This window comes from Hippichthys cyanospilos, chromosome 1, assembly GCF_059441005.1.
Source record: "Hippichthys cyanospilos isolate Australia breed blue-spotted pipefish chromosome 1, RoL_Hcya_1.0, whole genome shotgun sequence".
Taxonomy (NCBI): Eukaryota; Metazoa; Chordata; class Actinopteri; order Syngnathiformes; family Syngnathidae; genus Hippichthys; species Hippichthys cyanospilos.
The window spans coordinates 14,962,881-14,975,287 of NC_142369.1; the positions used below are offsets into that span (position 1 = coordinate 14,962,881).

The 12,407-nt window shown below is 40.0% G+C and overlaps 3 protein-coding genes across 4 annotated transcripts in view; 1 reads left to right on the top strand and 2 right to left on the bottom strand.

Annotated features, from left to right (window-relative positions):
* LOC148429394 (dynamin-1-like protein) lies at nt 1-10,566 on the bottom strand. Of its 2 annotated transcripts, XM_088410876.1 has the most exons (18): nt 10,417-10,566; nt 9,896-10,038; nt 9,071-9,212; nt 8,828-8,866; nt 7,677-7,723; nt 7,521-7,592; nt 7,369-7,455; nt 7,132-7,294; nt 6,019-6,139; nt 5,602-5,940; nt 5,036-5,156; nt 4,806-4,961; nt 4,462-4,551; nt 4,286-4,384; nt 4,107-4,223; nt 3,311-3,420; nt 3,061-3,220; nt 1-2,979 (listed from the first exon to the last, which is right to left on the bottom strand). In XM_088410876.1, exons 2-18 carry the CDS (start codon nt 9,995-9,997, stop codon nt 2,923-2,925), a joined length of 2,022 nt encoding a protein of 673 aa, XP_088267002.1. In that variant the 5' UTR covers nt 9,998-10,038; nt 10,417-10,566; the 3' UTR covers nt 1-2,922. The 2 variants fall into 2 exon arrangements, with proteins under 2 accessions (XP_088267002.1, XP_088267008.1); XM_088410882.1 differs by lacking the exon at nt 8,828-8,866.
* Nucleotides 10,545-12,407, top strand: part of prkg1l (protein kinase cGMP-dependent 1, like) — a 17,752-nt gene continuing 15,889 nt past the window's right edge. The window contains exon 1 of the mRNA XM_088410859.1: nt 10,545-10,717. The gene's annotated coding sequence lies outside the window, so the exon portion shown is untranslated. The remainder of the gene's footprint in view (nt 10,718-12,407) is intronic.
* The window catches only part of ubl4a (ubiquitin like 4A), a 3,488-nt gene continuing 1,798 nt past the window's right edge, over nt 10,718-12,407 (bottom strand). Inside the window, exon 4 of the mRNA XM_088410894.1 lies at nt 10,718-11,219. Coding sequence (XP_088267020.1) covers nt 11,109-11,219 — 111 coding nt within the window. The 3' untranslated portion in view covers nt 10,718-11,108. The remainder of the gene's footprint in view (nt 11,220-12,407) is intronic.

Below are 12,407 nucleotides of genomic sequence, written 5' to 3' on the forward strand. Positions count from 1 at the left end.
TTGTCCTTCACTGAAGTTTAATGGCCTCCAAAGGTAAAACATTTATCACAAATATTGGCAGGCAAGAACTCAGAGGCAGTCCACGCATTGTAAATAATTTACATTTAAATAATATGAAATTACCACTCGTTCATACCGGGCTCAGTGCATTCTCGATGCATGCAAAACATACACAGCTCATTTACATCATGTCCCTGATTTGATAAAGGATGGTGCAGTATGATGGTCCCGTTAAGCTATTTCTTTCTTAACGATAAAATGTCTCTTTTGAGGGAGTTACAAATAAGCAATTGGGCCACAGAGAGAGGGAACCTAAATAGACAAACCCACAGAAATTACAAACGTAAAATTATACTGGTAAAAAAAAAAAAAAAACAGTGCAATGAAAGCCATTTTCCTTGACAAAAATTAAGAAAACCTCAGACCTTTATGAGAATAAAGTGGAATAAAGAAAATAATAGTAAAATAAATTATGACAAAGTTGGGAATAATAGAAATGGTAATTGAGAAAAAAAAAAGTACAATCACTTTAATATTACAATTAAAAAAAGGTACGGTAAATTGTACATCGTGAAAGTAATTTTGACATTAAAAGAAAAAAATCTTTCAATGCAACATATAAGAAACATGTAAGACATTTTAACTACTTTTTACGAACATATTCTATCAATTTTGTTCTTTTGAGTTTAGTATTGTCACTTCTCATGTCTCATTTATTAAAATAAACTATCTCTTTTATTCTCCTAATCAGTTTTGATTATCATAACATTTGGACAATATGATAATTATATTCTCTTAACACAACTTTGTTTCCATAACATTATGCATTTTTAATGTCACATTTTCAATCTCAGATGACTACGCTGTTCTTCTGAATTTAATATGTCTTTTCATTGACCATGTTCTACTTTTTCATGCAATTACATCTTTCTCACTTTGATAGAATGACATTCCCCCCACCACAGCACTAAATCTGCATGACTGTTTCATCTTCCTTTTTTGGTACCTATTTCCTCATCGTTTTTTGTTCTTTCAACTCCCACCCCGACTAAAATAGCTCTTTTATGTCTATAGACATCAATGGCAGTGACTGTCTTATCTGTCTTGCAATGTTCCAAATATTGTCTTGCAATGCTACATCTTTAGTCTTATAAAATAACAAGCATTTCCTCATATTTTTTTTTTTTTTCCTCTTTCAGTGCAGCCCTAAAACCACATTGCAGTGTTCGCTATGCAAAGCGATACATATACAATACGTATGAGGCGCAGCGTTCAGAGAAACATTAATTCTTAATACCAGCATTGGCTGACAGATCCAAACAACATTTACATATAGTAGTCAAGGTTACGCTCTCAGTTTCATTACGAATTCCTATCAGGACACAGGCAGGTATGTGGAAGGTGGGAAAAATATTGCATGCTGGGTGTTTCTGACTAGTATGATTTCTTAGTTGTAATCGCTGAAGAGCCTCACTTGCCGCTAAGAAAAAAAAGTTTGGGATTTTTTTCATCTGATGGACAAATGAAAAACTTGAACTGGAATAACATGTGCCATCACTATGTCTACCGTCGGAAAAGACTTTGTTTGGCCACAAGGAGGCACGTACCTAATTTGGGGGCAATACTGTACAAAAATCAACAGGGCTCTTATATCGAGTGAGCAAAAAGCCAGGTGCAAAAACTGCATCTAGCAGGAAATACAAAGAGAAACACCAGCCCTCCACTATGAGCTTTTTTTTAACATTGTGATAAATTGTTTGAATAAAATAAATTGTAAGAAATCATGAAGATTCTTCCTCTGGCACGTACTTACTAACCTTCAATATTTCTTTATCGTATATCACGCAAAAGCAAATCCCTAAGGATAAACCCTGAAAGCGTGATGCTCTGTTTTCTTCTTTTAATGGTTGTGAAAAGGATCGCGTACCAAATGATAAGATACAATAAAAAATCATTTCCATGAAAAAAATGACAGGTTGAAAATAATATTAACCCTGACAAGGGGTATGTACAGTACCTCAAACGAGAATACAATTGAGAAAAAAAACAATCAACTGGGTTCTAGTGACAACTTCACCGATTAGAGAACATATTCCTCATCTATTAAAGCTCAGGAGCACAAACAGCTCTGACATCACTACCTCAAACATTTTGGTTAAAAAAAAAAAAAAAAACCTCTTCCAGCAACTGCTAAACAATCCCACAGGCCATCCCGTTGGATGGGCATTTTTTAGGCGTACAAAACTGAAACATTACACATGTAATGTACATGTGTAACACATAGACACATTGTATGACAAAAGGATACGAATGAGTTTGAGTCGGAACACTTTTGGCCTGAGTGAGGAGCCCTCGTGGTTTTGCTTTAGGGCAATGAAATGTGCTAAATGTTCATTGGTCCAGGAGAAATCGCACGCATACACAATTACATCAACACACAAACGTACAATGACAAACAGTGGTTGTAAAAAAGCTACACACCCCTGTTCAAAAGCCATGTTATCATAATTCTTAAAAAAAAAAAAAAAAAGAGACCAAAGAAAGTTATCGTAAATGTTTTTTCATGATTATCTCATGCAATTCCAAAGATAGGTTTGTGTGTTTTTTAACCCAATCATTGACAGCTCAGTAAAAATAGATGTTTTTTTTGTTATTTTGCTGTCAATGGCAGTGAATGAGTTAATGTGGCTGCATATGAAGCCTATGAGAACAGCTGAACTTTACAAGAGGCACTTTGAATGGTGAATTACCTCCGTTTTTTTTTTTATTCCTCCTTTGCTGTTCACATCACATTAATGGTGGGAAATGTTCTTAAGTGATTTATCTCTGTGTCATTTTTGATATCAAAAGAGTTCCACAGAGGTGTGTAGCCTTAAATCCACTGTGCATCATTATTGTCCAGAAAGTGAGAGTTTCTTTTAGCTACCACAGGTGTGTCTCTCTGATCTCAGAGATGATGTTATTGGCCTTCTTAAGCGCCTGAGAGGAAGACAAAGGAAAATCCATGAAACCCCTTTTATTCAAATAGCAGGGGGCAATAAAAACATCCGTTAGATTTACCTGAAGCATTTGAGCAACCTCAGTCCTCTGCTGCGCTGTGTCCTGAGACTCAATGAGCAGGTCCTGGAGGAGCGTCTGCTTATACAGCTGACCGACCAGCTCGCTCTGCAGGTGCTCCTTGACATAGTTCACCAGGAAGTGCATGACAGTCTTGGGCACGCTGCGCATATAAAAAGGTTAAAAGGTTAAGACGATCTGCAAAACAAGCCGAGGGGAAGCCGAACGCTTCGAATTGCACGGACGGTCTGACCTGTCTTGGATGGTCTTGCGGACGATGAGGAAGTAAGACTTGATGAGGCGCTGGATAACCTCACAGTCCTTCTGCTCCTTCGAGCTTAACTTGCGGGACACGGGAACTGCCTTGAAGAGAAGAACGAGTCCAATACATACAGTGGCACATTGACACTTGGCCAATAACCGGTTTGATGTTTTACTGTGGTTTTAACAAGTTAAGGTTTCAAAGTTGTCTGTAACATGCAATAAGCCCTTCTTTTCTTTTTGAGGCGACATCTAAACACGGCACACTAGGATTAGCTGCTTTGCAGGTTCTCTTTTGCCAAAACGGATGGCATTAAAAAAAAAAAAAAAAAGTACTTTCACACTGTAATTCCAATATGATACGTCAATACTTTTGGTTACAGTTATCATACAGTCAGACTTAAAGGGCAGCCAAAAAACTTTTTTCTCTGTTTTTGTAAAAACGTCCAAACTACATTATCTGTCAACATGGGAGAACGCCTGAAAGAAAGATACTGTGACGTAGACCATAGAGCGTGCTCGTTATCCATAACCAGCAGAGGGCACTATTCACACAAAAGCTATCATTTTTCATTTTAAATAACAGTTGCGATGATAAGATGTAAAGGCTCCTGTTACGGAAGTTCTCAACAAGAACCCAACATAGTATTGTTTTATTGCGTGGCCCCAACATATTATTGTTTTATAGTGGGCATTGTTGTAAACGTGCCCTTCAAAAGGGAGATAACAAAAGGAAGCATTCGTGCGCTCATCAAGAGGCGCCGGGTGGAATGTTTGCCATCACTCACTGTGTCAAGAAGGTTAATGGGCTGCCCTTTGCTAGGGCTGCCAAAGCCTGCAGCTGGGGCTTTCTCCTCGGCGACCTTGTCGTTCTTCCAGCGCTTGCTTCCATCCAGGGCCTCCGCCTAATGGCCGCAGAAAGTCAGGCCCAACTATATTCCGAATATAAGATGATACGTTCAACTACCTGCTGACTGTTGACGGATGCCGAGACCTGCGCCGCATCTGTGAAGTCCGGATGCTTTGTGTTGATGTAGGCGAATTCGATTGCTACTAAATTATGCACCTGGAAAAAGAGCAGAAGTGGAAGTGATTTAAAAGATGCTACGGTTAATTATTTAACAAAACTAAAAGGAGGATCACCATTTCATTGGCAATTGGGAGGCGCTTCCTCAATAATCCAGTCACCACTTCCACAATGGAGTCATGCAGTTTGGGGAATCTCAGAAGCTCCTGGCCAACATCAGAAACAAATAAAATTGCAGCGAGTCACATGCTATAGCTATAACAAAATTGCCCTATGTTGCGCCGTGTACATGTGCCATTTAATCATGTGATCCACAAGCTATGAATTGCTATGTTTTGCACGGTATTAAAGTCAAATATGTTACAACAGTTTTAAATTTTGTATATATATTACTGTCTGAACATTTTATGCATTTTCTTGCCTTAAAGCAAGGAGGGAGGTTGAAAGTCCTTTTTCGTACCTGCGTGCTAAATGAAGTGCAGTGCTGAATGATCCTCTGCAGCTCTTCGTGGACCAGCTCCACGCAACGCAGGCTGGGCTCCTCCAGACGCTTGATTTGACGCTTGACCAGCAACTCGAAGGACACCTCCGGGACAAAAAGTGCAGGGCGTGGACCCTGGAGGGCAAACAACTCAATATTAATAAGCTCCCTCATACTGTGAAAATAGTGCAAAAGTTGGAGGGCCGTACAGTAGCATTGCGGATGGCAGTGAGGATATCAAGTTCTGTCAGTCCAGCGAGAGGGTCGATGGACTGCAGGGTGCGGCCGAAGGTTTCGTGAAAGATGTAACAGATGCGCGCTCCGCCACAGCTGCAAGGGAGAAACATTCATGTTACTTGTCAGCGCCATTTTCACTATGCGCTATAACTCAGAACTGATGCTTTTTTTGTATTACCAGTCCAAGAGTATGAAGATAACTGCTCTGTCTGTACTGCAACCACCTCGTTTTAGTTACTTATCGTAACTCAGAGGCATTTGTATGCATTAGAAAAGTGAAAGATAGCAAAATTTTTCCCAAGTTGTGGTAGTGGCCAGAGAATGGCAAGAGGTGGTTAAGGCCAAGCCCCGCCACTAGGAGGCTCTGCCCATGGGTGTTTCCTTGTTTAGGTCTTCATTTAACTTTAAAACATACTGATGACACCTGAGGTTTCCTGAATTTGTTGTAAAGATTGTTTTTAAAAAAGATTTCTGTTGCCTTTGATTAAAATAAAATTTAAAAAAAACAACAACTGTTTAATAAAGTTACCGCACTCACAGCTCCGAGGTTTGAATGTAGCGCGCCGTTCCCTCGATGGTGTTGCAGTAGTCGCTGGCAAACTTGGTGACGATCTGCAGCAGAGTGGCGCTGTGATCGTCCACCGGCTGGCCGTAGCTGTTGAGGCGCGACTGGTACTGGGCGCTCAGCACCGTCACGCGGGTCTTGAGGTCCGGCAGGCAGTCTCGGATGTGGTGCATGAGTAGCCTGCTGAGCGCTTTGGCCAGGTAGCGGGAGCCGGCGCGAGAGGCCAACGATGGGTAGTGGCGCTGCAAGAAGGCCTGCTCATCCTTCATGCTGTCCCCCATGCTCTTCTGAGTGTTGATATCATGCTGGCTCCTGAGGACCATCGACATCATTATTTGATGGACAATCGTCAAGAACTTGGGGAACTCTGGGCTCTTTATCACAACGGACCTGTTAACCACCCCGATGATACCGAGCCTGATTGGAATGACTCGACCGAGAAGTACCTCCAGAGCATCTGTCCCCGCGTCCATCAAATCCAACTTGCTGACCACGAGCAGAGTCCGCCGACCTGATCAAAACGAGGACATCATTGTAAGGTAATGATTTCCAGTCACTGTGCACGCAACCTAAATACAATTAAATACTACTTTATTTTTGTTATTTTGATTCATTGACATACCAACCACGAGAATGTTGGACGGAGGGCGTGTTATTTGATTAGGTATTATTAATCTAAGTGACATCATGAACCCTTTACTGTAATTAAGTCAAATATAAAAATAATTTCACCCCATCATTCTTCTTGATCTCATTTTTTATATATGTATAGAAAGGCCAATGTTCAGATTATCGCAGTTATTCACATTTAATGCATAGATGGACCTTTTTTCTGGCTGAGTTGGAAATGTTCGACTGCATTTGAAAGCACCAATGTAGTTAGCGACTGGCGCTAACTCTGGAGACTGGTACAAGGGCAGCATTATTGACTAACGTTTTTTTTTTAGCATCCTTACAACTATTAAAGATCATTTATTTAAATGGTGGTGTGTTGATGTTGGTAGATATGTGTTGTGATATGCGAGGAGGAGTAAGGCTGGATGTTACGCAACCACAGATGCGAAGGCCAATTTCAAAATAAAAGGCTTTTTTTTTGGGTGCACCTCACCTGCAAATGAGTGATTTCTTCAAACATCTGATTGGTGAAACTAGTATTACATTATATAGCGATGTGACTTGTGTACCACATTTTGCTAATCTACAGTATATTCACCGAAGGCCCAGTGAAAATGTTTGACACCTTAAGCCATCAGGAGCAGTAAAGAGGTTAATGCCAATTAGAACATTTCTAAATATGATTGAGAATTGTTTGGTTAACAATGCTGGACCATTTCTCTCAAAAGGTCCACACACATCAAAAACAACTATGTTAATAAAACTATGACAAAACTAGTAGGCTTCCTCACTCGCATAGCTTGTGCCCCAGTTTTCAGCACCTTATATAACACAATGACAATATAAAAGTAAAAAACATGAGCTGCTACTGTGTTTCAAATATCTCACCATCTGGATCGACCTCGCGCGCCAATTTCAGGGCGTCCGAGGTGGCCAAGTCAGAGTTCGCGGGGGACACGGCGAGAATGAGGGAGTTGGGATTGGAGATGAACGACAAGATCATCTCCTGCACTTGAGACTCAATGTCCTCGGGCTGATCCCCAACAGGGACCTGCACCCATAGTGAGCAACCTGAGTTAATTAATGAAGTACGGTTGGAATGCATGTATGAAAACACGACTTTACCTTTGTGATGCCGGGTAAGTCAACAAGGGTCAAATTGAGGACTTTTGGGGAGAAAATCTTCAAATGTATGGGCTCAGGAGTGATTCCCTGGTGGACAAGGAAGAAAGTATAAAATACATAAAAAAACCATCATGACAAAGTGTCCTCTTTACCTTGTTGTCACCTGAAGAACGTTCAGTTTCTGCCTCAATTTCCTGGCGAATTTCCCCAAAATCTGTGAAAACCTTTTTTGAAATAAGTCTCAAATGAGGATGAGCTCAAAAGTCACACACGGAAAACAGCAGCGAGCGCATTGCTTTTCAGCATACCTGATTCTTGCAGTGCAGAAAGGTGCCCCATTCTTCAGCTTTGACGCCTAGTCGGACAAATGGAATCGAGTCATTTGGAGTCAATAATCCTACAAAAACACTATGGGCCTCCAGAGATTGATGTCTAACAGTAAGATTTTTTTAGCTGCTTGATGAGGAAAAACATTTAACTTAGTTTAATGAATCCATATACAGAAATTATAATTTTATGAATTGAATTAGTCAAAAGATTTACATCAGTGGCTCTCAACCTTTTTTCAATGATGTACCCCCTGTGAAATATCTTTTCAGCCAAGTTACCCTTGTTCAGTGCAAAGCATTTTGGGTTAAAAAAAAAAAAGGACTTAAAACATGCCATCAGTCTGATCTATTAAACTTTAGAAACTTAATATGTATTGGTCCGTAAAACAATAATCAACATAATGAGTCCTCTTTTGGATCGTAAAAGAGATCTGTTATAATTTTTTTTTGAACTATTAATAAATATTTGTTGACAAAAAATAATCAACATAACGTGTTGGCCCAGCTCTCAAAAAAATCATTACAAATAAATATTTGTCCACAGAAAAATATTAAACAAAGAGTCTTCTTTCTTACAGTCGATATGTTCACAAAAATAAGTCATTCATTTAATTAATAAATATTTAACCACAGAAAATAATCCACATAACGTGTAAGACCTGTTTGCAAAAGAAATAATTCTAAATAAATATTTGTCCACAGAATATTCAACTTAAAAGGCCCTCTTTTAGGATCATAGTTGAAATCTGTTCACAAAAATAAATCATTAACTTGACAGGTAACGAGAGGTGGCACGTGACACGTTGGGTTGAACCATTCTAGAATGGGGGCGAATCTGGCTTTTTAAAAGAATGAAATTGAATAACCTCCTGAACATAAAATGTTTCACGAACTTATACTGAAACATTTCATTAATTCAATAACTATTTTTAAAGGACATTTTCATGTTTGTTTTATTTAAAATCTTGAGTACCTCATGGAGTTGCTTTAAGTACTCCCAGGGGTACTCGTACCATCATTTGAGAACCACTGATTTCCATGACATTTTAATTTATTCAGATGTATCTCTGGTACCAAAGGAGAGAGACATAAGAGGAAAAGACTACATGCAGAGAGAAATTTGAAGAGACCTGGGTAGCTGTTTTGTGCAGTTTGTTTAACCCCATTTCCTGTAAAGTATTATGGAAAAAAGAAAGTGGGGGGGAAAGTGTGTTAATACAGAAGAATGAAGGCTTTAAAAGAAATATCAAATAGTGAGTAACCATGAGGTGACAAACTATTCCACAAGAAGAAAAAAAATATATAAAAATATTAACTGAATAATTGTGAACATGCTCCTAATTCATCTGCTTCATGATGACAATGCTACAGACCATTTTCAGCCTTCAGCCGCTCCTCCAGAGGTGCAACGTTGACAAGTTGCAGCACTAGCGGCCGTCTGGTGACGATCCCTGAGCCTCGGGGTAGGAAATCCCGTCCCACAAGGCTCTCTAGCACCGAGCTCTTCCCGCTACTCTGTTACGAGACAAGTCAACATACCAGAGTGACACCTGTAACTGCACCGCCCATTGAGTCATCACTTTAGAGTACACTATAGAATTTTTTTATGACACACTTCCAACCACACAGAGCTGTAAAAAGAATAATGCTTTTATGCCGTTCATGTTTTTCTAGGCCTCTTTTCTGAATGTTTGTCAATTGTGTTTTTGTTTCCCCCTTTCTCAGTATTTTTTTAAAACTCTCTTTTAAAGAATACAAAAAAGTGGGCGTAATCAGATACGCTAGAGAACTGCAAACAGCTGACAAGTTTGTATTGTCAAAGATTAATGTTGTTTAGGGCATGCTCCCCTCAGCCTTGCCTTTTGCCCAGAGTCGACTGTAATAAGCATAAGCTTATCCACAACCAGTGTTTTCACCAGCTTCAAATCTTGAGTAATGCAGTATGAATGTGGTTGTGAACAATAACAAACATATAGCCTATGAGCTCACTTTACCTGAATGGAAAGTGTACAGGTGTGGTTGAGACTAAAAAGAAGAAATTCAATTCAATTTGAATGATGCTTGGCCAAATACTGCTTGGAAAGCAAAAACTACGATTTGGGAGTGTTTTCCAATTTGCCAATGTTTACCTCCTATGGTTTTCTACTTATTTGCAAGACTGCCAAATGTGAGCAATAAATGTACATGCAGCGTCTTACCTGAGATCCGACCACAACAATTTGAGGCAGATGTATAATCTCTGCGCCCACTGTGAGGAAAACCTCTTGCAAACGGTTGATGGTAGGAATTAAAGACTCCATCCTGCTTCCACAAGAGTGGACTCGCTGTGTTGAAAGTCTAGCTGGAGTCAGAAAAACAGCAAAATACGCATGAACGAGCATGCTGAATCGCAGTACAGTACAAGTGCAGGGAAGAATTTCATCGTGATTATAAGGAGGAGTGGTGCTGATGAGAGGGCTCAGCAGCTCACTATCTGACCAAACGCACGGCTACTATGTCACCATTTCATGGGATTATTTTCTACAACGCTACAAATACTTACATTGGTTCAGTGTCAAAGTTTCATCGCATTTAGACGATTAAGGGCATCAGAATAAAACAGACAGGGTGCCTATTTACATCAGCTAACGTTAGCTAGCTACAATTGGAGACAGGAAGTCATGGGTCTTGCTAGCATTGCGGTTAGCCACAGTACAATACAAACTAAGCTCTCACTTACTGGCGTTACGACGTCTATGTCCCGTCTCATCAGACGTGTTTATCCGTCATCATTCGTTGAAGTACACACAGAGGTCCGATATATTCGTCTTGCGTTCCAAAGCGTCATCCGAAATCGGCATCCGAGCAGCGAACCAGGCGTCCAAGTGTGGGCGGCTCCCGCTGTGCTGTTCGTGAATCTGATTGGTTGGTAAATATTAACTACAAGCGTAGGCGGCGGCTGATTGGTCGGCGCGCACCTTTCAGCACCCGCCTCTGAACGTGCGTTTCTCAAGCTCTTCTTCGATATAACACACACAATGGTAAGTCTCGCTTTTAATATCCGAATATAAACAGAATATTTACATTTCAAACAATGATCATTATTTATCAACAAAGCGAAAATGCACTGCCTTGTCTCAAAACAACACACATCACCCAAACATTAAAAATAAATATCCTCAAAGCCCACAGTTGTGTTCCCTGGGAGCTGTAAAACATGAATGATTCCTTTGTATTCAAATATTGTGTGCTGGGGTCTCGTGACCAGCCTTAACAACAAACCAACTCTCTGCGGATACAAGGGTGCTTGTCACAAATGTAACAAGCTACCCGAAGCTCAGCTGATCAGACACACGATGAGCGCTCTGCATCACATTTTAACGCATGTCCAAGCATTCACAGTAGGCAGCTCCTGGCATGTCCGTCTGTCCCTTAGTCCATATAAGACGCCGTGTCCATGTCGTCCACTTCGGGGTGAAGCAGTCTGCCGGCCAAGCGCTCGATGTCGTCCAGGCTAAGTTGTCGGAGTGAACGTTCATAATCCTTCAAAAAGGAAAATTAAATTCTGAAAACATGACTTTTTTTTAAGAGTCCCGACATTCAAGCACATGTATTTAATGACACACACGCACACACGCACACGCACACACACACACACACGCGCACACACACACGCGCACACACACACACACACACACACACACACACACACACTCACACACACAAATACTTGTCTGCCAAGGTTAACTGATTACTTTAGTGCTTTGGGAACCTAAAGTAACTGATTACTTTTAGTACCTAAGTACCTCAAGTAATCAGAGTAACTCTACTTCTAACTACTTCAGTACATTAGTAACTAAAATGATCTCATTCGTAATTGATTATCAAAAGCAATCAATTAATTTAGTACCTAATTGGTTCAAGTAACAGATTACTTTAGCGCTTGATTTATATGAGAGCCCCCTTCAGCCAAATACTTAAAAAATAATAATAAAAAGCATCGAAATTGAAGACCTGGACTATTAACACCCCCCCCCCCCCCCCCCCTTTTTTATTTATTTTTTTAAATAAAACCTTTTTCGAAGGACTCTGACCTCAATGCTAATTTCGACAAAACCATATGAGGCTTTTCACATTATTTGCTAGCATTAGAATAAGACTTTTGTTGCAAAAATTGTGTGGGGTGTTTGAACATCTGTATGTTTCAACATATTGTGAAACGTCATTCTCTGGAAGTTAACTTCAAATGGGAGACGGAATGTTATTGATAGCTGATTAAAGGTGCCCCCTATGACCGCAGTACTGGTATTGTACGGGGCTCTGGAAGCTAAATAAAGTACACCTCAGTGTGCCCCACGCATGCTCGTTTTGCTCTCGTTTTTTTTCCACTAACAAAGGTTGTACTGAACAAAACCCCCTTTTTTGTGGGGCCATTCGACACAGATGTATGGGTACTTGAAGCAAAGTTTTTTTTTTTTTTTTTTTTTTTTTTTTTTTACGTCACATTATCAAGGTACTTAACGAATGCACATAGTTCCGAGGTTCTCCGATCTATAAAACTTCGTATATTGCAAGTTTTGCTTTCTCTTCTGGCCATTGTTTGCAACCAGTGTCTGTGCTTTCTACTTAACCAACAGCTGAAAACTGCATTTTCCTTGTCCTATTCTACATTGTTTACTCCTCTTTTTTTATGTACAGTGCAACATCCCAAGCGAAAATCCATTCGTTCTG